Source organism: Vanellus vanellus (genome assembly GCF_965231255.1).
Source record: "Vanellus vanellus genome assembly, contig: HAP1_SCAFFOLD_35, whole genome shotgun sequence".
Classification (NCBI taxonomy): domain Eukaryota; kingdom Metazoa; phylum Chordata; class Aves; order Charadriiformes; family Charadriidae; genus Vanellus; species Vanellus vanellus.
The window spans coordinates 1,654,015-1,677,542 of NW_028128889.1; the positions used below are offsets into that span (position 1 = coordinate 1,654,015).

At 52.0% G+C, this 23,528-nt stretch overlaps 1 protein-coding gene and 1 pseudogene across 2 annotated transcripts in view; one reads left to right on the plus strand and one right to left on the minus strand.

Annotated features, from left to right (window-relative positions):
• Positions 1-6,468: 6,468 nt before the first annotated feature.
• On the minus strand, positions 6,469-7,417 carry LOC309683829 (olfactory receptor 6M1-like; annotated as a pseudogene). The gene has a single exon. The product of its transcript is annotated as an olfactory receptor 6M1-like (transcript).
• A 31-nt stretch (positions 7,418-7,448) lies between these two features.
• LOC309683937 (scavenger receptor cysteine-rich domain-containing protein SCART1-like) overlaps positions 7,449-23,528 on the plus strand; it is a gene marked incomplete at both ends in the record, with an annotated part of 39,059 nt that continues 22,979 nt past the window's right edge. Inside the window, 2 exons of the mRNA XM_082499913.1 lie at positions 7,449-7,480; positions 14,807-14,859. Coding sequence (XP_082356039.1) covers positions 7,449-7,480; positions 14,807-14,859 — 85 coding nt within the window. The remainder of the gene's footprint in view (positions 7,481-14,806; positions 14,860-23,528) is intronic.

Genomic DNA, 23,528 nt, shown 5'->3' on the forward strand with positions numbered 1-23,528 from the left:
TCTTGTGATGGGCCAAGCCTGACATAACTTCCTTTTTTTTCCTTCTTTTTGTCTTTTTTCCCCTTGTGATGATCTTTTCTGAAAAGAAATTCTTTTACTCATCCTGTCGTGTTAAGTATCCACCTGTATTGTGCGACCCAGAGACTTTGGGTAAAATAAGACTCAGGCTCTCTTTGTATTTAAAGAAAAAAATGAGGCAGCTGCAACTTCTTTTTCTGAGACCCACCATCAGCAGAGCATGAATGAGTGGGAAATGAAGAGACCTTTCTGGCTGCAGCAGCCTGGGGCAGGCCACTCTGTCACCAGGGCAGCAGGAGCTGCCTGAGGATCCCCAGGGCTCTTGTACTGGCCTGGGGAGAGGGGGTGGCCCAGAGGGGCTGCCGACCTCTCCGAATAGCCTGGAGAGGAGGACACAGGGTGCCGTTGACTGCCTTGTCCTTGTGCCACAGATGTCCCCCATCTCTGGGGCTGGCCCTGCTCTGCCCCCCAGCAGCTGCTGTGCCCTCCCGAGGGGCTGGGGCTCTGGAGTGAGTTCCCAGAGCTCTGCAGCACCCTGGGGCAGGCACTGCTGTGGGGCCATCTCTGGGATGGAGAGAGGCCAGGGGAGCTGGGAGAGAGCTGGGATGGAGCTGGGCTGGGCTGGAAAGTGCCCAGGAGTAAAAATCCTCAGTGTCTGGCTTGTCCTGTGTGACCATGCAGGGTGAGGAGTCACACCAGAGTGTCTGTGGTGCAGAGCCAGGGCTTGGGGAAGGGCTCAAAGGCGTGGAGGTGCAGGAGAGAGGAGGCTGGTCTGTGCCCTTGGTGGCATAGACACATTGGGAAGGTGGCCCCGGGCCTTTGTTACTCCCCAGTCTGGCTCGCTGACCATCTCCAGCACTGTCCGCTCACCCCAGGTTTATGGATGAGTGCTGCTGTGAGGCCATCTCCATCCTCCTGCTGGGCTCAGTGCCTGTATCAGGGCACGTCCAGCCCTGCCCCAGCTCTCTCCTGGCCCAGACCCCAGTAGACTCTCGAGCAGGGCTGTCTGTGAATCTCTGTGTGGGACATGGCTGGGACTGGACAGGAATTGGGTGCTGGGGGAGCTTCACAATATGATCATGTTGTAGCAACATTGACATAAACCAGGAAAAGGGAATGTAAAATGTAATTGAAGCCACCAAGGAAACCTGCTGCTGCTCAAGTCCTCTGTACTGCCCCAACCCTATTTCATTATTTACCTAAGATTAAAAACAGAAATAGTAATTAGACGTGATTTATTTACAACTCAATTAAGGAACGAACCAGCAGACAATGCAGCATTGTTGATAAGCAGGGTATTCCTGTCAAGAGAGCGATGAACTGCAGGCCTGGTCAGCAAACCCAGAAAACCACTTGGAACTGCCAAGATCAGAGGAGAAGTGGGTAAAAGGTAATTCTGTCAGGGGGAGATCCAGACCACCGACTCATTGGCCACCTACCCAAATGATGCCACCTACTCAAAAGAGAACAATGGAAGAAGAAGATAGAGTCTGCACAATAATTTACATGGGAAGCGAAGAAATCTCGACCAATCATTGAAGAGAATAACAATGAATTGGTATTAGTTGTTTGAATATGTAGTAATCCATGTATATAAGTGGAAATTTTTGAAACTAAGGAGTGCTCCGGTTTTGGCACGAGCAGCCAATTTCTGCGCATTAATTGAATAAAGTTGGCAATACCTCTGCTCTGTGTGTTATTGGCTTGCACACCGGGTAAAGAACCCAGATTTGGGACAACAATCATGGGGAGAAGGGGCAAAGATGACTGTTGGTGTTGGGGAACTTTTATCCATCCCTGAATGCACACCACCATGTGGTGTACCTCCCCAGCAGGGCTGTGGGGCCATGTGTGGGGTGGTGGGGCTGGAACAGTGCAGGGACAGGACATTGAGGGAGACCATGAAGCAGCTGCCAAGAGGTGACAGCAAGGACAGGTTACACAGAAGGAATTTACAAATTGCCTTTGCTGTGGAGGTATGCTTTAGGGAACAGCAAAGCTCTCCTGGAGTTGGTGACTGTAAGAAAAGTGAAGGGCAAAACAGGAGTTTAATCGCTCATGAGACCAAAGCTCAACATGGAAAATGCAGGGCTGTGGAATGGGGAGCGGGATTTCATAACAGCAGGCACGGGTGGGGCTGAGGGACTCAATGACACCTTTGCCTGAGTCTTTCCTGAAAAGGCCTCCAGTCCTTTGTGATCAGGGAAGGGGTTGGAGGAGGAGGAGAACACGTATTGGCAAGAACTTCAGGAAATGCAGGAAGGGCCAGTGCCAGTTTCTGCCCCTGCAGGGGACTCACCCTGGCAATGGCAGGGCTGGGGGCTGCCGGCTGGCAGCTGAGGGAACCAGGCTTGTCCAGCCTGGAGAAGGGCAGGCTGAGGGGGACCTCATGGCAGCCTGCCAGTGCCTGCCAGGTTATGAAGAATACAGAGCCAGGCTCTTCAGCATGGTGCATGTTGGGAGGGCAAAAGACCATGGGCGTAAGGTGAAAGAGAAGAGGTTTAGAGGGAAAAAGGAAAAAAACCTTTTCCCCATGAGGTCAGGCAAGCATAGGAACAGGTCACCCCGAGAGCCTGTGCAGTCTTTGTCTTGAGAGGTTTTAATGATCCAACTGGATCAACCTTGAGCAAGTCCGTGTCACCGTTGGTCTGACCCTGTTTCTCACAGGTTGGACTACAAACTTCCCAAGCTCTCTCTCAACCTCGATTATCCTGTGATCCTATGATTTCAGGTCCCATTTCTGATCACAACCAAGTAGACATTCATGAGGCATGAATTCCCCCATGGTGTATGTGACCATCTAAAACAACATCTAAAGCAGTGAAGAGAGGTTGACACCACTTTAACTTGCTCTGTGCAAAGGCTGAGTGAGGGGTGTCAGACTGTCATGGATCCTCTTGACTCCTACCCGTGCTTTGTTCAGGCTGACTAAGGAGCAACACACTTCACATCCTTGGGGTGAGCTTGCGAGCTGGAAAGCTCCTGGCTCACGTCCAAGGGAGTGAAGGTGTCTTGAAAAATGTTTCCAAAGGTGGTTTTGAAAACCAAACGTGCAAGACAACCAATGTACAGAACAAGATACCGGAGTAAAAGACAACTAACTGTCGTGTCTATACTATTGACGAGCAGCCCACTAATTCACTCTATCAATATTACCATCAGGATGGGCCCAGTGTGAGCTCTCCCTGGATTGCAGGTGGACAGCATGGTGTGTGACTCTCCCTTTGAGCAGGGACGTCTCTCAAGGTTAGAGATTCCTTACCTGAGACTAAGAGATCATTCCTTGCCCAAGGTGGAGACATCCCTTACCCATGATGGATCCTGAGTAAGTGACAGCATGCTGAATTAATACTCTGACACACTGCGAATCCATATAGCTACCCACATATTATTAATGTTGTAAGAATAATTCCATTAGACATGGACCGTTGACCAAGTCTGAGACTATGATTGGATCCAGCCAGACCTAGGCTTCAAAAAGGAGTTTAGAAGGCAAGGAGGTCCACACTGAACCTCATTACTCAACAGAAGGGTCATAGAATCATAGAATTGTCAAGGTTGGAAGTGACCTTTAAGATCATCAAGTCCAACCATCAAACTAACACTGACAAAAACACCATTAAACCATGTCCCTAAGCGCAACACCTATCCATCTTTTAAATACCTGCAGGGATGGCGATTCCACCACTTCCCTGGGCAGTCTGTTCCAATGAGTGACAACCCTTTCTCTGAAGACATTTTTCATAATCTCCAATCTAAACCTTCCCTAACGCAACTTGAGGCCACTTCCTCTTGTCCTATTGCTTGCTAGTAGCGAGAAGAGACTGACCTTGCTACAACCTCCTTCCAGGCAGTTGTAGAGAGCGATAAAGCCTCCTCCAAGCTCCTTTTCTCCAGGCTAAACAACCCCAGTTCCCTCAGCCGCTCCTCATAAGACCTGTTCTCCAGACCCCTCACCAGCTTCACTGCCCTTCTCTGGATATGCTCCAGCACCTCAATGTCTTTCCTGTAGCGAGGGGCCCAAAACTGAACACAGTACTCGAGGTGGGGCCTCACCAGTGCCGAATACAGGGGAACAATCACTGCCCTGCTCACCAAAATATTCCTGATAGAGGCCAGAATGCTATTGGCCACCTGGGCCCACTGCTGGCTGATATTCAGCCGGCTGTTGTCCAACACCCTCAGGTCCTTTCCTGCCAGGCAGCTTTCCAGCCACTCTGCCCCAAGCCTGTAGCGCTGCATGGGGTTGGTGTGACCCAAGTGCAAGACCAAGCATGTGGCAATCTCATACCTTTGGCCTCAGCCCATGGACCCAGCCTGTCCAGATCCCTCTGTAGACCCTTCCTGCCCTCAAGAAGATCAACACTCCTGCTGAACTTGGTTTTGTCCACAAATTTACTGTGGGTGTACCCAATCCCCTCGTCCTGGTTGTTTATAAAGATATTAAAGAGGTCTGGCCTCAGTGCTGAGCCCCTGGGGACACAACTTGTGACCGACCGCCACCTGGATTCTGAGGGAGTTTTCCTGGAGATCTCACAGTCAGCAGCACTAAAAGGCAGCAGAGCTTCCTAGAACAGCATCTTCCAGGCTTGGTGTGGTTGCTTAACCTTGGCTGGCTGCCAGGTGCCCACCAAGCCACTCCATCACTCTTCCTCAGCAGGACAGGGGGAAAAATAAGATGAAAAACTTCTGACTCTAGATAAAAGCAGTTTAATAAAGAAAAAAAAGGCCCCATGTGGAAGCAAAGGAACCAACCAAACAAAAGATTTATTCTCTACTTCCCATCAGCAGGTGATGTCCAACCACTTCCTGGCAAGTAGGACCTTGGTTGCTTTAGAAACCCCTCCTCCTACTTTCTCTTTGCTTTTATTGCTAGGTGTGATGTTATATGGTATGGAATGTCTCTGTGGTCAGTTTGGGTCAGCTGTCCTGGCTATGTCCCCTCCCAACCTCTTGCCCACCCCCAGCCTACAGGCCTGTATTTGCAGTGGGGGTTTGGAGAGACAGCCTTGCTGCTGTGTGAGCACTGCCCAGCAGTAGCCAAAACATTGGTGTGTTATCACACAGTTCTAGCAACAAATACAACAGTAGCACAGCACTGTGAGGGCTGCTATGGGCAAAGGTAACTCCATCCCAGCCAGACCTCCCTCTTCCTAATCACTGGGTTGTCTTCCTGCCTTAGCTGCCCTGCAGGCCGCCATGCCCAGGCCTGTTCTGCTCGCCTTGCTCAGGTACGGTGGGGCTGGGCCCTGGCTGGGGAGGCACCACCTGCGTTGCCAGCCATGGTTTCGCCATTGGCTCCCAGCTCGCCTTCCTTTGGAGAGCAGCCCGGCTCTTGCTGCTCCCTGTCAGGGGAAGAATGTCTTCTGACCAAGTGTCAACATTCTTAAGAGAAAACCTGCACCTGACCTCATCATCTGGCCTCACTTCTCATTCTCCAGGCAGAAAATATGCACAAAGGTATTTAGGAAGTATAACTCATCCCACTTAATGTGGACAACTGAAATCACTCTAGAAGCATCGGTTTCCTTTTACGGACCATCTTCTTTCATCCAGGTGAACACATGCTCCCCTGGGCCAATGGGAAAAAAAAGAATTTGAATGAGGGTAACTCATCAGAGGTGCTCTGCACAGATGAACCCAAAAGCAATGGATTGCCCTCAGGAAGTCTCCCTGCATTGATCACAGCAGAAGCGTAGAACAGTTCAGACTTTGCAGCCGTCTCCACGGTGTATAAAGTTACCTGAAACTAACCGTATCCCCTCCGTTCTCGAGCTATGTGCAGGTATCACTTCTGTTTCTCCTCCCCCTCACAACTGCCTTCCTGGCTCTGCAAACAGGGCTCAACGTGCACTCACCCAGAATAAATCATCAGGAGCTTGCCTTCATACAATGACCGGATAAAACAAAGACATGTATAAGAACGGTCACATTTTCCTCTGTGTGCCACTGGGAGTTGGATCTCATTAGGGTTTCCTGTGCTGGCCCAAGAGTCATACCGCTCTCTGCTCACACAGCGTTCTTGAAGAACAATATACAACTCCAGGAGCGGCTGATAGATGTTGCCTCTGCCTTCACTTGCAGCACAGTGTAGGCCTCGGCAGGTAACTTACTGTTCTCTCATGTCTCAGCTCTGGACACAGAGAAAAGGCCTGAAATTTCTGCGTTCTCAAAGACCGGAAGTCCAAAGTTCCTGGTGGTTGGATACTAAGGTTCTCATACCTCCAGCACACACCACGATTGGAATACAGAGATATTAATGTGGATTTTCTCTGCCTCATTACTTCGACAACCTGGTCCAGTGGGAGGTGGCCCCGTCTATGGCAGGTGGCTTGGAACTCGATAATATTTAAGGTCCCTTCCAACCTAAACCATTCTATGATTCTATGAATCATATGTTTGCCCTCCCCACCCCTTTCTCCCTACCAAATACACTTACAAAATCTCTTCTTAGACAGAAAAGATTTCCTCTTTCCTGAAGATTATCACACTTCTCTTCAAGCTCGCCTTGGGACCATCTTTCATCTGCTGGTTCCTCAGGCTGGAAATAAAGGGTCTCATCAAAGAAGTTATGACAGTTTTGAGAAGGGACACTGCCCTGTTATAGAAAATGTGGTGATCTGAAGGCTGGACATGCAGGAAGATGCAGCTACTGTAGCCCAAGATGACAAGGATGAAGGGAGAGAAACATGCAGAGAATGCCTTTTGCCATGAGGAAGCTGACTACAACCTAAATATGGTACTAATGATGTACAGGTAGGACCTTGCTGTCATGCCCAGGGAGCCAAGGAGAATGATGCATGAGGCTCTGAAGGTGATCAGCTCAATAATGTGTGTTTCTGCACAGGACACCTTGATCAAAAGCACACTGTCCTAGAGGAAGTGCTCAATACCCTGCAGAAGGGCAGCCTGGCAACCGGGACAGTGGAGACACGGATGGCCAGGAAGCCTGCAGTCCACAAGGCCACCTTTAGGGCTGAAGGTAAAGCTGACTGTTTGTGAGCACAGGCGGCTGAAGAGGGTGGCATATGGCATCATAACGGTCGTAGGACATGACAACCAGAAGCACAAACTCAGTGCAGCCCAGAAGGCAGAGGAAGTAGCATTGAGGTAAGCAGCCTGCGTAGGAAGTGGTTTTGCTCCCTATCAGCAAGTTTCCGATGGCTTTGGCTGGGATGGATGTCGTGATGAAGTTCTCCACACGGGAGAGGTTATAGAGGAAAGAATACATGGGCCTGTGGAGGTCTCCTTCAGCAAGAATGAGGGAAATGATCAGCAGGTTTCCCACTAACATCACCAGGTACGAAGGCAGGAGAGAGAATGCCATTGGGCCCTCCTGATGGCAGATGGATGGGAAGCCCAAGAGGGGGAACTCTGTGAGAGTCGTGTGGGTCAACATTTCTGCATCTGCTCTGCAGGGAGTAAGGGAGATGGTCAGTGGAGGAAGCAATGCCTCGGCAAGGTAAAAGAGGAGACAGAGCACAAGAATGTAGAATGATGAGAACAGAGATGCATGAGGGCATTCACAGTGACTCTTGAAGGAAAACAGAAGAGAAGAGAATCAACCTAGAGCAAGAAGACACCATTCTATGCACTGATAGCAAACTCAGCATGGGGCTAAGAGCAGGCATCCACTAGAAACCAGCGATCAGGTATTGTGTTTGAGCTCTTTACCCAAGAGTCACTTTAATGTCAATGGAGGAAAAATAGGCATTTGTCAATCATTCTTACTCTAGTCTATCTTAAACATAGCTTTTGATATGAGATAAAATGCACTCTAGTGAAAGATAAAACACCTCAGCAAAGTGGCTTTAACCTTTTGATTAGGACAGGCATGGAGAGAAGGTGGCATGAAGATGGTGACAAAGGAGGAGGCATGTTGGGAAAACCAGACCCAAGCAGGGAAAAGACAATCTTGCTGTCATTAAAACATTGTCATGACTGTCTTCCCAGTTGTACTTGAACTTTGCCAGGTACGGCAGGAAAAGTTAGTAACAGATTTCTCTTCAGTGACTGAAAATTTTCTTTGTCCTGCTGAAGAACAATTTTGATAAAACTGCCTGACTATAAGAAGGAAAAAAATAAAAGACGACTAAAAAAGCAAAATAGTAAAGGGGGGAAAGAAAAAGAAAAACCAAACCCGAAAATTAAGAGTACAAAAAGATTCTTTAAAGAATCACACAACTTCGTAAAACTTTTCAAAGATTGTTAACAAGTCCCCAGGGAGGCTTTGGCAGTAATGGCTCTCAGAGGGACCCATTAACACTCCAAGAAACTTTGGAGTTAACATCTGACTTCTACTTCTTGAGAGGTTTCTTCAGCTTCCTCTGTGTCTGAGGTTCATGGAATCAGCACCAAAATCACCAGAGGGGTCATTAAAATGCCTTGGGCTGCTCCTATGCCGCTAAACTGGTCCAGGCTCCTGGGAGGGAGGAGCTCATGGAGAGTGGGCGTGCTGCAGAGAGACAGCTCTGCCCAGGAGGAGCTCCTCTGCGAACCACAGCAGGGCAGGGTCCGAGGGCAGACGAGCGAGGCAGAGAGGGGTTAAAGGCAGTTGGGAGCGGGAGGACACTGAGAGCTCACAGAGAGAGAAATCTCCACAGCCCCTGACACGGTAAGTCTCTGGCTGCGGGGCAATGCAGCCGCAGCTCCTGCAGGGATCTCCTAAAGCTGCCATAGCCCAAAACCTACGGGATCTCGCTGCAGCGTAGAGGAGGAGGACATGCTCCAGAGCAGGGATCCTCTGCTGCACCATCAGAGGGAATGGGCACGATGGCTGCCTTCTCCCGGGGACGGCGTCAGGGCTGTGAAGGTGTGTGTGCAGGCACAGGTGCCCAGGGCTGTCCTTCTCAGCAGGGTCCCTGCACCCCAGGGGACCGTGTGCCAGGGCAGGGACTCTGCCGCCTGCCAGGGTCAGCACTCAGCCTGTCCAGGGAGCGCCCCACAGCCTGTGCCAGAAGCTGTGGGTCGAAGGGTTGACCCCCAGCAGGGCAGGGCAGGGCAGGGCAGGGTCCTTCTGCTGTGGAGAGGCTGCTGCATGGGTCAGGTTGGCTCACAGCTCCACATCACCCCAAGAGGTTTCACAGGGGACTTCTCCAGAAGCCCATCACGACAAGGGCTACCTGGGAGTAAAGGTGCTTTCCAGGGTCTTTGCTTTCAGTTTCCTGCTGAGGTGGGGGTGGGGGTGGGGAATGGTGCTGGAGCTGTCAGATTTGCACAAGAGTAGGAGACTTCTACAGCATGGAAGTGATTGAGCTATAGCTCTTCAAAGAACCTGATAAGGTCCTTTCACCCACCTCAGCCTCAGAAAGCACAAACATTGCCTTTGTGATCTCTTCAGAAAATACCTGATCCCGAGTTGGGACTTGCCAACACAGAGGTGCCCCTGGACAGTGCCACAGTGGGTGGGTTGGGGTCTGTGAGCACTGACAGGGAGGAGATTTGGGGACAGCTCCCAGCAGGGGCAGCTCCAGGGAGATGCCTTCCCCAGAGACACCCCTTGGTCTCTTCTCCTACCGCATAGAGCTTCTGCCATCAAGGTTGTGGGAGCTCATGCTGACTCACCTGCTTAGCAGCTTGACCCCTGAGGTGATGAAACTTCCAAGTGCCATCCCTGCATCACTGTCCTCCCTTAGAAGTAGCATCAGGGCATTTTTCTGTCTTCCCAACTTGTCTGTGCTGCCCTTGTTCTACCCCTCAGACTTTCCGGGGACAAGGGCGTTCAGGGGAAGCTGACACCATGCTGCAGGTCCTGCCATGCAGCTGTGTCCTTGGGAGCAAAGCCTTTCAGCCCACCCTAACCTGTTGGCCTCTGGGCAATGCAGTGTGTAGGGATGAGTAGTGACCTGGCTCTGCTCTTGTCACTGCAGTTTTAGGACACCCAGGAGTTTCCTTGAGGTTTTCCTGCAGGAATATGCTGAGCAGCTCCTCTTTGTTACAAGTGCATTACAGTTGAGGTAACGAGTAAATGTCAGAAGCTGTCACCCCCTTTCCCAAATCCCCACTGCTGTGGAGAAGGGATGACTCCTCGGGAGCCCACAAGCAGAGCACTGCTCCTCACGGCACGCTTGGCCAGCATAAACCACAGCTGAACCAAGAGAGACACAAAAAGTTCTGGGAATAAAAAGAGAAAGGCAATGTGTGTTTTGGGGGGTTGTGGCTTTGAAGGGCAGGAACGGAAAGAGATTCGCTCAGAGCTGTCCTGAGTTGTGAGTGTGCTTTCCTTTGGCAGTAACTCATGAGCAAAGGGATGAGATGTCCAACAGCAGCTCCATCACCCAGTTCCTCCTCCTGGCATTCACAGACACACGGGAGCTGCAGCTCCTGCACTTCTGGCTCTTCCTGGGCATCTACCTGGCTGCCCTCCTGGGCAACGGCCTCATCATCACTGCCATCGCCTGCGACCACCGCCTCCACACCCCCATGTACTTCTTCCTCCTCAACCTCTCCCTCCTCGACCTGGGCTGCATCTCCACAGCTCTCCCCAAAGCCATGGCCAATTCCCTCTGGGACCAGAGGGACATCTCCTACTTGGGATGTGCTGCACAGGTATTTCTGTTTCTGTTTTTGATCTCATCAGAATATTATCTTCTCACTGTCATGGCCTATGACCGCTACGTGGCCATCTGCAAACCCCTGCACTATGGGACCCTCCTGGGCAGCAGAGCTTGTGTCCACATGGCAGCATCTGCCTGGGGCAGTGGGTTTCTCACTGCTCTGCTGCACACTGCACATACATTTTCAGTACCTCTCTGCCAAAGCAATGCTGTGGACCAGTTCTTCTGTGAAGTCCCCCAGATCCTCAAGCTCTCCTGCACAGACTCAGACTACCTCAGAGGAGTTCAGATTCTTGTGTTTAGTGCCTTTTTTTCTTTTGTGTGTTTTGTTTTCATTGTGCTCTCCTATGTGCAGATCTTCAGGGTTGTGCTGAGGATGCCCTCTGTGCAGGGACGGCACAAAGCCTTTTCCACGTGCCTCCCTCACCTGGCCATGGTCTCCCTCTTTATCAGCACTGCCTTATTTGTGTACCTGAAGCCCCCCTCCATCTCGTCCTCATCCTTGGATTTAGTGGTGTCATTTCTGTACTCGGTGGTGCCTCCAACAGTGAACCCCCTCATCTACAGCATGAGGAACCAGGAGATCAAGTATGCCCTGAGGAAACTATTGCAATATACTCTATTTCAGCATCAATGAGGCAATTGTCTTTCTCCTATGACTCCCAGCATATTCACAGAAAACAGCAGGATGATCTCGTTTGTAAGTTTCTTTCTTCCTTCCTTTCTTTTTTTCTTTCCTTCTTTCTTTCTTTTCTCTTTTTTGTCTTTTATTTTTCTTTCATTCTTTCTCTCTTTTCATTTTCTTTCTTTCTTCTTTCTTTCTCTCCTTTTGTTCCTTCCTTCTCTCCTTTCTCTCTTCCCTTCATTCCTTTCTCTGGCACAGTGACCCCATGTACACAAGAAGACAGACTCCCTCTGTAACTGAAACAAAATAAAGGTAGCAGCAGAAAATCACAGTTTTCAGCTCCTGCTTTTGAAACTTTCCTGGAGCTGTAGGAGAAGCTCCTCTGACTCTGTGATCGCCGGATGGGCTCTTAGCAAGCAGAAGGACAGGGGATGTACCCCTGGAGAGGGATTCCTGATACCTGTTGCACTGGCTTTTGACGGGATAGAGTTAAACTTTTTCATAACAGCTAGTGCGGAGCTATGTTTTGGATTTGTGGTGAAAGCAGTGTTGATAATATGGGGATGGTTTAGTTATTGCTGAGCAGGGTAACACAGCGTCAAGGCTTTATCTGCTCCTCTTAGTTCCCTGACAGCGAGTAGGCTGGGAGTGCACAAGAAGTTGGGAGGGGACACAGCTGGAGAGATGACCCCAACTGACCCGAGGCATATCCCATACCATATGACGTCGTGATCAGCAATAAAACCCGGGGAAAGAAAAAGGAAGTGTGGGATGTTTGGAATTATGGTGTTTGTCTTCCCAAGTAACCATTACGCTTTCCTGGAGATGGCTGAACCACCTGCCTGATGTTTGGAAGTACTGAAGCAATTCTTGATTTTGCTTTGTTTATACACACAGCTTTTGCTTTACCTATTAAACTGCCTTTCTCTCCACCCTTGATTTTTCTCAGGTTTGTCCTTCCGATTCTCTCCCACCCAGGGGGGACGCAGCCAGGGGCTGTGTGGTTCTTCACTGCCTACTGGAGTTAAACCATGACACCTCTTTGAAACACCACACGCCAGATTAAGCGCAGCACTCAAACGCAGAGGCACTGGAAGTGCCCCACAGTCCTACCAAGCCCCTTCCTTGGCCATAGGCCCATCAGGAAGTGGAAGCTGGAAAGGGGCTCATCGGCAGTGATCCCTGTCCGTCTGAGTGTGCTTCCCACCCTGACCATCACAGCCAGTGCAGGGGCACCCCGTAGCCCCAGGGCACCACAGTCCTCGCCCGCTAAAGAGCAGCACTTTAGCTCAGGGCCCTGTGGGGAGCATGGGCAGGGGTGCAGAAACAGCCGGCCAAGCCAGCACGGACACACTCATATGGGAAAAGGCTCTCTGTGATCAGGGGTGTCCCAGGAGAGGAGCAGGAGACCATGTGTGTGTAGGGGATGAAGAAAAAGAGCGACCCATTCCCATGTGTCCAACTGTGCCACTGGCAGAGCAGGAGCTGCAAGAGGAGCCCCAGGGCAAGGACCCTCCTGCTGTCCTGGGGAGCGGGGCTGGCACAGGGGGGCTGCAGGCTGCTGGTGAAGGGCACCTCCTGGGCCTGACAGCAGGAGAGGCACTGTCACAGACCTCTCTCTCATCCTTCCACGTCCAGCCTGCAGCCCTGGGGCTGATGGGGAAGCTGAGAGCCCTCTCTGCCCCCCAGCACCTGCTGTGCCCTTCCGTGGGGCTGTGGGCTGAGTGCCCAGCGCTCTGCAGCATCTTGCGGCAGGCACTGCTGTAGGGTCAGCCCAGACTGGGCTGCTCTGCTGGGCTGGGAAGATGGCAGGGGAGGTGGGGAGAGCAGGGGAGGGCTTGGGCTGAGCTGGAAAGTGCCTGGGAGAGGAAAATGCCAGTGTAGAGCTCAGCTGTGTGTGAAGAGTGGGTGCACACCACAGTGTTCTCACACAACCAGGCCTTCTGGCAGAGACATGAAGGACGAGGAGAGCAGGACCTGGTCTGTGCCATGGTCCCTGGACACACCAGGGAAGCTGCCCCAAGATTATCGTGACCAACCAACCCCTCATGGCTGCCACTGCCAGCAATAGCCACTCACCTCAGCTCAGAAAGGTTTTCTTTCCCTCCACTGAGGGACACTGAGTGACTACATCAGAAGTTTATTCCTGCATTACAGATATCGGAATACATATTGCGTCTGTGTGATGAGACAAACTTGAGTGAACACAAGTGCCATCAGCCCCTCCTGGGAGTGTCCTCTTGTGGGAAATTGAGTTTCTTGAGATCACTTCAGTGTGTGAGTAACAACCCCTGGTAACCACCACTGGGATGTGTGTCCTTGCATGTAGGTCATACGGACATAGAGCTATAAGATCACCAAATGCTTCAGGTTAAAAGGACCTTTAAAGGTCATCCCATCCTATCCCCTTTCCACCAGCAGGGACAGCTTCCACTAGATCAGGCTGCCAAAAGCAATTTCCAGCATGAGTCTGAACACTTCCAATGATGGGGCATCCACAGCCTCTCTTGGCAACCTATTCCCCTGTCTTACCACCATCATCATAAAATATTTCTTCCTCATGTCCTATGTTATCCCTCCTTCTTTCTGTTTAAACCCCTCGCCCCTTGCCCTGTCACTCTCGGCCCTGGTAAAACATCTGTCTTTCTATAAGCCCCCTTCATATCCTGAAAGGCCACAAGAAATTGTCCCTGGAGCCTTCCCTTCTCCGGGATGAACAACCCACACTCTCTCCAGCCTTTCTTCATGGAAGACGTGTTCTCGGCCTTGCATCATTTTTGTGGACTGTGCTAACACATCTACATCTTTCTTGTGCTGGGGACACCAGAGCTGGACACAGTACTCCAGGGGGGGGTCTTACAAGAGCAGAGTGCATGGGGAGAATCACCTCCCGCAACCTACTGGCCACGCTTCTTTTGATGCAGCCCAGGATACGGTTGGCTTTACGGGTTGCAAGTTCATATTGGAATGTCATGTTCAAGTTTTCCCTCACCAGTATCCCCAGGTCCTTCTCAGCAGGGCTGCTCTATATCCCCCAGCCTCTCTTGATGTTGGGGATTGTCCTGACCTAGGTGCAGGGCCTTGCCCTTGGCCTGGCTGAACTTCATGAGGCTCACACGGGCCCACTCCTGCGGTCGCTCAAAGTCCCTCTGGATGGCATCCCTTCCCTCTAGCGTTATCAACTGCACCACTCATCTTGCTGTCATCTGACCACCTGCTGAGGGTGCACTCAATCCCACGCTGTGTCGTTGATGAAAATATTCAATATGAAAATATGAAAATATTCAATAGTCCCCTTGAGGGACACCACTTGTTACTGGTTTCCACTTTGCACATTGAGCCACTGACTGTATTGGACACCACCATCCAGCACACTCCTTATCTATCTACCAGTCCATCCATCAGACCCATTTCTCTCCAATTTACTGTCAAGAATGTTGTGGGGCACCATGTCTAAGGCCGTACAGAAGTCCATGTAGATGACATCTGTTGCTCTTTCCCACGGAGGCAGTCACTCCATTCTAGAAGGCCACTAGATTACTCAGGCACGATTTGCCCTTGGTGAAGCTTTGGGGGCTGTTTCTAGTCAACTCCCTGTCTTCCGCAGGTTACAACGTATTTTCCAGGAGGATCTGTTCCCTGATTTTACCAAGTACGGAGGTGAGGCTGACTGGTCAGCAGTTCCCAGGTTCCTCATTTTTATCCTTTCTAAAAATCGGCCTGATGCTTCCAGTTTTCCAGTCACTGGGGTCTCCAGCTGACTCCATGACGTTTGAAATATGGTGGAAAGTGGCTTGAAAACTGAATCAGTCAACGCCCTCAGCACTCTTAAGATTTATCTGGTTGGGTCCCATGGACTTATGTGCATTCAGGTTCCTTAGGTGACCTCAGACCTGATCTTCTGCTATGATTTGAGGGACTTCATTCTCCCAGTCCCTGCCTTGAAGTTCAGGGACTTGGTAGACAGGGGAGGAGTGACTGCCAGGGAAAATGGAAGCAAAGAAATGGTTGAGTACTTCTGCCTTCTCCTTGTCAGCTGTTACTAGATTTCCTGTCTCATTTATTAGGGCAGGTACATTGACTTTAAACTTCCTTTTCTGGAAAACATACCCGTAAAAGCCATTCCTATTTTTATTTGCATCTGTTGCCAGTCTGAATAGTCTCTTGCCCCACTTGGCCAGTTGAGTCCCAACAGCCCCCCAAAAGATCCACCTACTCAAATCTCACTCCATGATCACAGAAGCCCAAACCTTGAGTGTGACACCAGCAGCCACAAAGCCAGGCATTCACCTGTTGGGTTTGTCTCCCCCTTCTGAACCCCCTTCCTCTGACTGGGAGGAGAGAGGAGAACACCACCTGTGCCCCTGATCCTTTTAGCATTGCTCCGTGGGACATATAGTGTCTTCTGGTGGTTCTCAGTTTCCTTGTGACAATAGGAAATTCCTATGTGTCTCTCTCCAGAGAAACTGTCTGGAAGGCAAATGGTTGCTTCGGTGCTTCTCCATAAGGAATCTCCAATTACTAATACTTTATGTGCTTTCTGGTGGCACTGGTTCTAAAGCGGGTGGGTGGGTGGATCAGCTTTGCACAGTCGGCTTTTCCTGAATCCTGCCCATTACTCACCTGCTCTTCATTCTCCATCCCCAGAGCATCACATCTGCTACTCAGGGGCACTTCAGGGAAGAGGGAGGGTTCCTCCTGCCCTGACCAGAGACAAGGGACCAATCTCCTTCCTCTCAGGACTTACTTGTGTCAGTCAGCCTGAGGTGGAATTCAGGCTTACCCTCCCCTTGGGCAGCATTAAGGCAGGGCTGGTGCTCAGCGTGGCACAGCGCACAGGACCGTGCATCCATCTCTCCATCACGTTCCCGGATACTGCACTGCCTGTTGAGCTCCTCTGGTAACACACCTACTGGTTTGAGGAGTTCTTCCAGCTGGGCACACTTGCAGCTATGATGGCCATTGCTTACTAGGGGGACTTCCAGGTGCTGGAGCTCCATGCAACCTGAGGTCTGGACAGCTATTTCAGTCCTTGGGAGTTCTGTTTGGGTGGACGTGACAGCATAGGAAGGCTGTAGAGCTTCTGCTTGCATTTCAGCCTCCACCTTGCACTTGACTGCACACAGGATGCAGTCTCTTTGAAGTTCTCAGGAAAAATGGCTCTTTTACATCTAAAAGGGAAAATGCTTTGAAAGATGTTGTCCTTCTAATTCTAAATTCCTGGAGACCTCAAGCTTCTGGGTGGGCTTGCACAGCCACCAGCGTGCTGGGGTTACCATCAGGGCTGCAGCCTACGCCTGCCCGGGGAGCAGAGGAGGCAGCAGCCCAACAATGGGCAGAGTGCGCTGCCCTTCTTGTGCAAAGTGCCGGGCAAAGGGTAGCACTGCTCCCAGCTGACACCACTCCCTGTTTGCACGCCCTCGTCGTGCTGCTCCTCAGGGACCAGTTATATGTGGCGTCCTGTGGTTTGAACTGGACGCGGGGACCAATGCACCGCACAACTCTCGGCTGACCCCTCTTGCCAGACCTGTTGCCTGCCGGCTGGTCCCTCCACACACACAGCCCACAGGTGCCAGGGGCCCAGAGACACCCTCAGGCACCTCCGGGCACCTCACAAGCCTTGACATCCTCTCAGCATGCCGCAACAACTGCTGCTCCACTGCTGCCACTGCCGCCACTGCCCAACGTTTAAACTCTGGCAGGAGCCATTACTTTCAGGTTGGTGTGGCTATTTAATTCCCAAAGTGCTGCAAATGAAAGTGTCACTGACAGTGAAACAAGTTTCAGTAGCTCCAAAGTGGCTGGAGATTGTTTTTTTTTTAAAACTTTCGTTCTGGCTGGGAGCACAAGTGCCGTGGTTTAACCCCAGACAGCAGCGAAGCACCACACAGCCACGCGCTCACTCCTCCCAGTTGGATGGGGGAGAGAATCACAAGAGCAAAAGTCAGGAAATTCGTGAGTTGAGACGGGAACAGGTGCATAAGTAAAGCAAAAGCCGCGCACGCAGGCAAAGCAAATCAAGGAATTCCCTCACGACTTCCCACGGGCAGGCAGATGTTCAGCCATCTCCAGGAAAGCAGGGATCCATCACGCGGAACGGTTACTCGGGAAGACAAAACGCCATAACTCCAGAAGTCCCCCTTTCCTTCTTCTTCCCCCAGTTTATATGCTGAGCACGACGTCATGCGGTGTGGAACATCCCGTTGGTCAGTGGGGGGCAGCTCTCCCGGCTGTGTCTCCTCCCAACCCTTTGTGCATTCCAGCCTACGCGCTGGCGGGGTGGTGTGAGGAGCACAAAAGGCCTCGACTGCGGAGCAACAACCACAAACCTGAGGGTGTTATCAACCACTCGGCAGGAAAACAAATAGTCCCACCGCCTCCCAGCAGCCACAGGGCCATTGGCCCCGGAAGACACTCTCTCTTCTGGTCATGTGCTCTGTTGTGATTGGCTGGCAGGACTCAGGACTCCAGTTCACCCGGAAATACATCAGACCCGGAAGGCCCTTCCCCTACATGCACAGGGGCCGCCATTTTGGTTTGACCACCATTTTAGGTCAGGGTGCTGCCATTCATGGCAGTGAGCAGCAATTTTGTTAAACATCATATTACTCTGGATTGGCTAATGGCCATCTTGTGACATAGCAACACCCATGTGTTCTCAGGCAGCCCCTGTGATTGGCTGCCTGCCTCCTTTGGCCTAGGAAATGCTTGGATATGAAATATATACCTTTATATTCAATATAGACATCTATGGAAATAGATCTCTGAAAGGAAGTGTATAATTCTAGTAGCAAAATAATTATTTATATATAAATAGGTACAGTATTTTTTTTATAATCATCCTTTTATATATGTTTATACATATACACATTTTTCACAAATAAACATTTCTGAAGCTACACGAATTAACATACTCACAAAAGTAGAGGTATGAAATGGATAAAACCATCTTTAATATGATTTAATATACTGCAGAAGTAAAGTTTAAGTGTGAGCAGAAACAAAAGGAAAATTCCAGGTCGGGGTCCCCCACTTTACCAGGCGGCAGAACATGCCCTGGCAGGTCGGGGCTGGGGGGAATTCAAGAGGGCGAAGGAGTGCCAAAAAAGTGGTGGGGCACGGACAAGCTGCGACATGCCCAGGTACTATTGCCCCCTCCCTGGAGACCTCCATGGGGCCCCCAGAACAAATCCTGTCAGGTGCAAAGAAGGGCCCATTCCTGTGAGCAGCACTGGGAGGCCCCCACAGCCCAGCCCAGCGCTGCAGGGTGGCCACGCGGGCTGCCTGGGGCAGAGTCTGGGCTTTGAGCGGTGCTGCAAGACACAGGCCATGCTGGCTATGAGAATGGAAAACCAGGACAAAATGCCACCTGCAGAAGAACATGCACATGGGGTCAAAGCAGAAAAAACTCAAAGGGCTTCCCCAAAAGTACCACGTGCTCGAGAGAAAACAGCCAATGGGCCAGTGAACTGCAAACTACATTTTGAGGTGTCCTGCCAAGAAGTTGGGTGGTGGTGGGGAGCTCCCTTTCCCCATGGTTCTGGAGGAGATGACAGATCCCTGTCAGACCACCGTGGGGTGCAGGGCAGTGCTACATGTTCTGCCTTGTCCTTAAGTTGATGGTCTGATGGAAATTTTCAAAAAACTCCAACTAACCGAGTGAGGGGAGAAGTCAGCAGTGGGCTGGGACTTGTCCACGTCCACCTGAGCCACACCAGCCAAACCCAGTACGCTGTGTGTATGTCATGTCAAAGGATGGGGAAGGGGGTGCTGGTGGTTGCTGCAAATGCATTGAACACTGCAGGACCTGAGCAGGATGCAAACGGTATGGAATAAGGGGTGGAGATTGTCCTGAGTCTGGTTGGGATGGAGTTGATTTCCCTGATAGCAGATGAGATGGTGCTGTGCTTTGTGCTGGTGGCTAATCCAGTGCTGAGAACACGCTGATGTTGCATTTGCTGATGAGTGCTGGCATAGCATCAAGGCCTTCACTGTTTCTCACTCTGCACCCACAGTTGGGAGGCTGAGGGTGGGCAAGAGTCTTGGAGGAGACAAAGTCAAGACAGATGATCTAAATGGACCAGAGAGATGATCCATGCCAAACTATTCCTTGTTCAGCGCTAAACCTGTGAGGGGAATTTCTTCAAAGTAGCCATTGCCTGAAGACTGAGTGGGCATTGGTCTTCTGGTGAGAGTGATTGCTTCTCCTTCACTTCTTTCTTTTGCCTTTTTTTTCTCTGCCCTTATTAAATTGTCTTTATCTCAGCCCTATTTTTTTTTCTGTTGGTTTTTTTTTTTTCTTTTTTTCCTTTTGCCCTTCCAGTTTTCTCCCACATCTTGCTGTGGAGGAGTGAGCAAGTGACTGAGAGGGGTTTTAGCTACTGGCTTGGGTCACCCCTAAAGTATGAGCACAGAGCAAATAGGTTGGTATGTGCCTCTGAGGCCTCTGCTGCCTGAGAGACCAGGCCAAGAGGAGGCTTATGGTTTGTGTAGGAGCTTGTGAGGTCACTTCTTTCCTCCTATTTCATAGGTGAGCAGATAGCAAATAGGTAGGTATGTGGTGGTCAGGTCTCTGGTGCCAGAGTAGCTGATAGAGCAGGAGCAAGGCCAGGGCTCTTGTACGAGCCTGTGAGGTCACTGGTGCTTGTGGTGCTGATAGGCAAGAGGGAGACACACGGTTTGTGTATGTACTTGTGATGTCACTCTCGGCTGAGTAGCTGATAAGACAGGACCAGGTACACAGCTTGTATAGGGGCTTGTGAGGTCACTGGAGCCTGAGTACCTCACCAGGAAGCACATGGCAGGTGGGCAGATACGTACTTATAAGGTCACTCTCAGCTGACAGGCCATGAGCTGACCCATGGCTTGTGTAGGTTTTGTGAGATCGTCCTTGCCTCAGTACCTGACAGGCCAGGAGCAGACCCATGGTATGTGTCTGTCCTTATGAGGTCACTCATGCCTGAGTAGCTAGTAGGCCCGGAACAGGCCTATGGATTGTGTAGGTGCTTGTGAAGTCACTGGTGCCTGAGCATGCCAGGAGAAACGTGTGTTGCGTTGGATATTTAGAGGTCACAGGTGCCTGAGAATCTGGTAGGCCAGGAGTAAGCACCTGTCTTGTGTAGGTGTTTGCAAGGTCATTTGTGACCAATTAGCTGATTGGCCAGGAAGAGGCCCAGGGGTTGTTTAGGTGCTGGTGAGGTCAATGCTGTCCTAGTGTCTAAAAGGCCAGGAGCAGACCCCTGGGTTGTGTCGATTGTTGTGGTATCACTGGTGCCTGAGTTTCTGATAGGTTAAGAGCCAAGCAATAGCTTGTGTACGTGTTTGTGAGGTCACTGTTGTCCGAACACCTGATAGGCCAGGAGCAGGCCCATGTCAGGCTTAGATGCTCTGACATCACCAGGAGCAGGCCCATGTCAGGCTTAGATGCTCTGACATCATCAGAGGCTGAGTGGCAGATAGGCCAAGAATATGTACGTGGCTTTGGAATGATCTTGTGATCTCACGGGTGCCAGAGTAGCTTTTATGCAAGAAGTAGGCATATGGTTGTGTGGGTGCTTCTGATGTCGTGAAAAGAATATTTAGACCCCACCCAAATAAGGACTTTTGGAAGAACCATCCTCAGCAGAAGCCCATAGTGAGGTCACCATCAGTATAGGTCCTGAGCACACAGCGGCAGAAGTAGGAGAGTGTGAGGTCACCGTCAGTATAACCCATGAGCACACAGCTTTGGCAGGAGGAGGGATGTGAGGTCACGTCACCGATGGAACCCCGTGGCCGTGGGGTCGGTGCAGAGCGGCCGCGTATATCACAGGGGCCTCATGGGGGACGGGAGCTGCCCGGCGGCGTGCCTGCGAGGCCGAAGGAGCAGCCCCTGCAGCCCTGGCTAGAGCAGTCGGGGTGGGGGTGTCTCGGGGGCACGGCAGGGATGTGCCTGGGCACGGCGCCAGGAGGAAACCACAGACTTCCTGCCCGGGCACTGCGGGGGGAGCGCGGGGAGCGCTGCGAGGCCACGTGGGCTGTGGGTTGTGCACCTGCAGGCTCCAGCTCCCGATCCGCCCGTGGGGAATAACAGCCCCTCGGTGACACGCTGAGAGTCAGGGACACGTCTGAGCCTCTGGGCTGCATGTCTGCTGCCAGGGCAGGGACGTGTCCCAGCTCCAGCTGCTGCGAGGGACCGACCATGGGCTCTCTGGGGAGGCCTGGACAAGCCAGCACTGCTGGGATGGAGCTCTTGACCTGGGCAAGGCCTTTTCCCGGCTGCTGCTCCCAGCACAGAGGGGTCTGTAGCAGGGGCAGGGGTGGTTTCCTCCCCATCCTGACACAGACCCCTGTGCAGTCCCAGCTCCATGGCTCCCACAGCTCAGGGACAGCTGGACACTTGTCACTTGGGTTCATGGATGAGGCCAGCAGAAGAGACGCTCAGTGCTCCCAGTCCCCACAGCGAGGTGCAAGGAGTGACCGACTCATATTCCCTCCACACCCAGCTTGTCCCATGACAATCCGCCACCACAGCGACTGTGATACACGCAGTGGGACATGTATGTCCTTCATATATGGTCATGAACGGCGCTGGAGGAGTTCATTGGAGGGCTGGGCTGTGTCGGAGGGGAGATAGCTCCCGATAACGTCTAAAAAGGTGCTGCTGCTTCAATTGGCTCCTCCTGCAGCTGGGTCGGCATCTGCAGAGATATATTACCCTCCCATCATCATCATCCCCATGAGTCCCCAGGAGCCGTGACCGGGAACAGGGTGCAGCAGAGCCGTGCCAGCAGAGCAGGAGTCGAAGGAGGGGAATAGAGGGATCCATCTCCCGTCTGGTGCTGGGGCTGCTCCTCTTGGTTCAGCTCTGCAGAGGTAAGTGCTGGCTCCCTTCTAGTGAGCACCAGTGGGGTCATCGGGATATCTCTGGGAATGGGATTTCCTTGTAGCTGACACTGAGGTGAGGGTCAGAGGGCGTTCAGGTCTTTGGACTCCATGCCTTTTCCTGCATCTATCTGGGTAGGAGAGGGTATCTCCACTTCCAGGGCTCCAGTATTTAGGTCAGCTCATTTCTGGCTGCATTTATAGACACCCCATCCCAGGGTACCCTTTTGGGATCGCCTGTTCCCCAGTGCTGTTCCTCTGGTGTTGGTGGTGGCTCAGCTGATGACAGCAGCACTCAGCAGTCCCCAGGGCTTAGCAAACCTGCAGATCGCCCTAGAGGGTTTGTGTGCTGCTATCTGCCCCCAGGTTCTGGGGACCCTAACACCAGGAGGGAAGTTGTGCTCCACACAGAGAAGGGGACTGGGGCATCTGCACGTGGAGATGTCCTTCTTGGGGCCCCAGCAGTGATGCCAGTAGCTGGAAGGGGACATGGGTTGGGCGATGCTCAGGACTGTGTCGGCACTCCCTTGGGACATGGAAAGCCCTGGGGTGGTAGGTTTTTGTTGTGCCAGGGCAGGTGGTGTGCTATCGGAGCTTCAGGCCTGGGGACACGGTGCTGTTAAGGGGTGCTGGTCTGGGGAGGAGCAGGTGCCTTGTGCAGGGCCTGGGGGTACAGTTCCTGGGTGGGCAAGGGCAGGGGGCCTTTGGGATGGGAGGAGGTGCTGAGGGCTGTGGGGCAACAAATGGCCCCGTGGGTCTGGAGTTAGCACCCCCAGCCTGCACAGCCCACGGGGAGTGCAGGGTCACCCACACTCCCCCAGGGAAAGACCGGAGGGGAGAGGGCTCCCACCCTGGTGGCCGTGGCTTGGCCCAGGCAGGGGGGACCCCAGACCTGCAGTCTGGGGCTCAGTGTTCTCCTGACCAGTCCCATGTTTGTGTTTGAAGGGGCTGCAGAGGTGAGGCTGGAGGACGGCGGTGGGCGCTGTGCTGGGAGAGTGGAGGTGAAACACCAGGGCCAGTGGGGGACCGTGTGTGATGACTCCTGGGACCTGGATGATGCTGCGGTGGTTTGTAAGCAGCTGGGCTGTGGGTCTGCTCTTGAAGCTCCTCGGAACGGACACTTTGGGGCAGGATCTGGCCCCATTTGGATGGATGATGTTGAGTGTCACGGCAATGAGTCTGCCTTGTCTGACTGTACACACTATGGATGGGGTCAACACAACTGTGATCATTCTGAGGATGCTGGAGTGATATGTTCAGGTAAGGAGCCAACCCGTTCCGCACCTTTGGGACCGGGACAGGGGAAGGGACCTGTCTGTGCCCTCTGGGAGCCGTGAATGGATGCCAGAGCAGGGTGCGGTGTGACTGGTGCACTGCCAAGCTGGGGCTGTCATTGCCGGTGTCCCTGGTGCCTGAGGAAAGACCAGTGGGATCCCACCCTGGGCGTCCACCCACTGCCAGGCCCC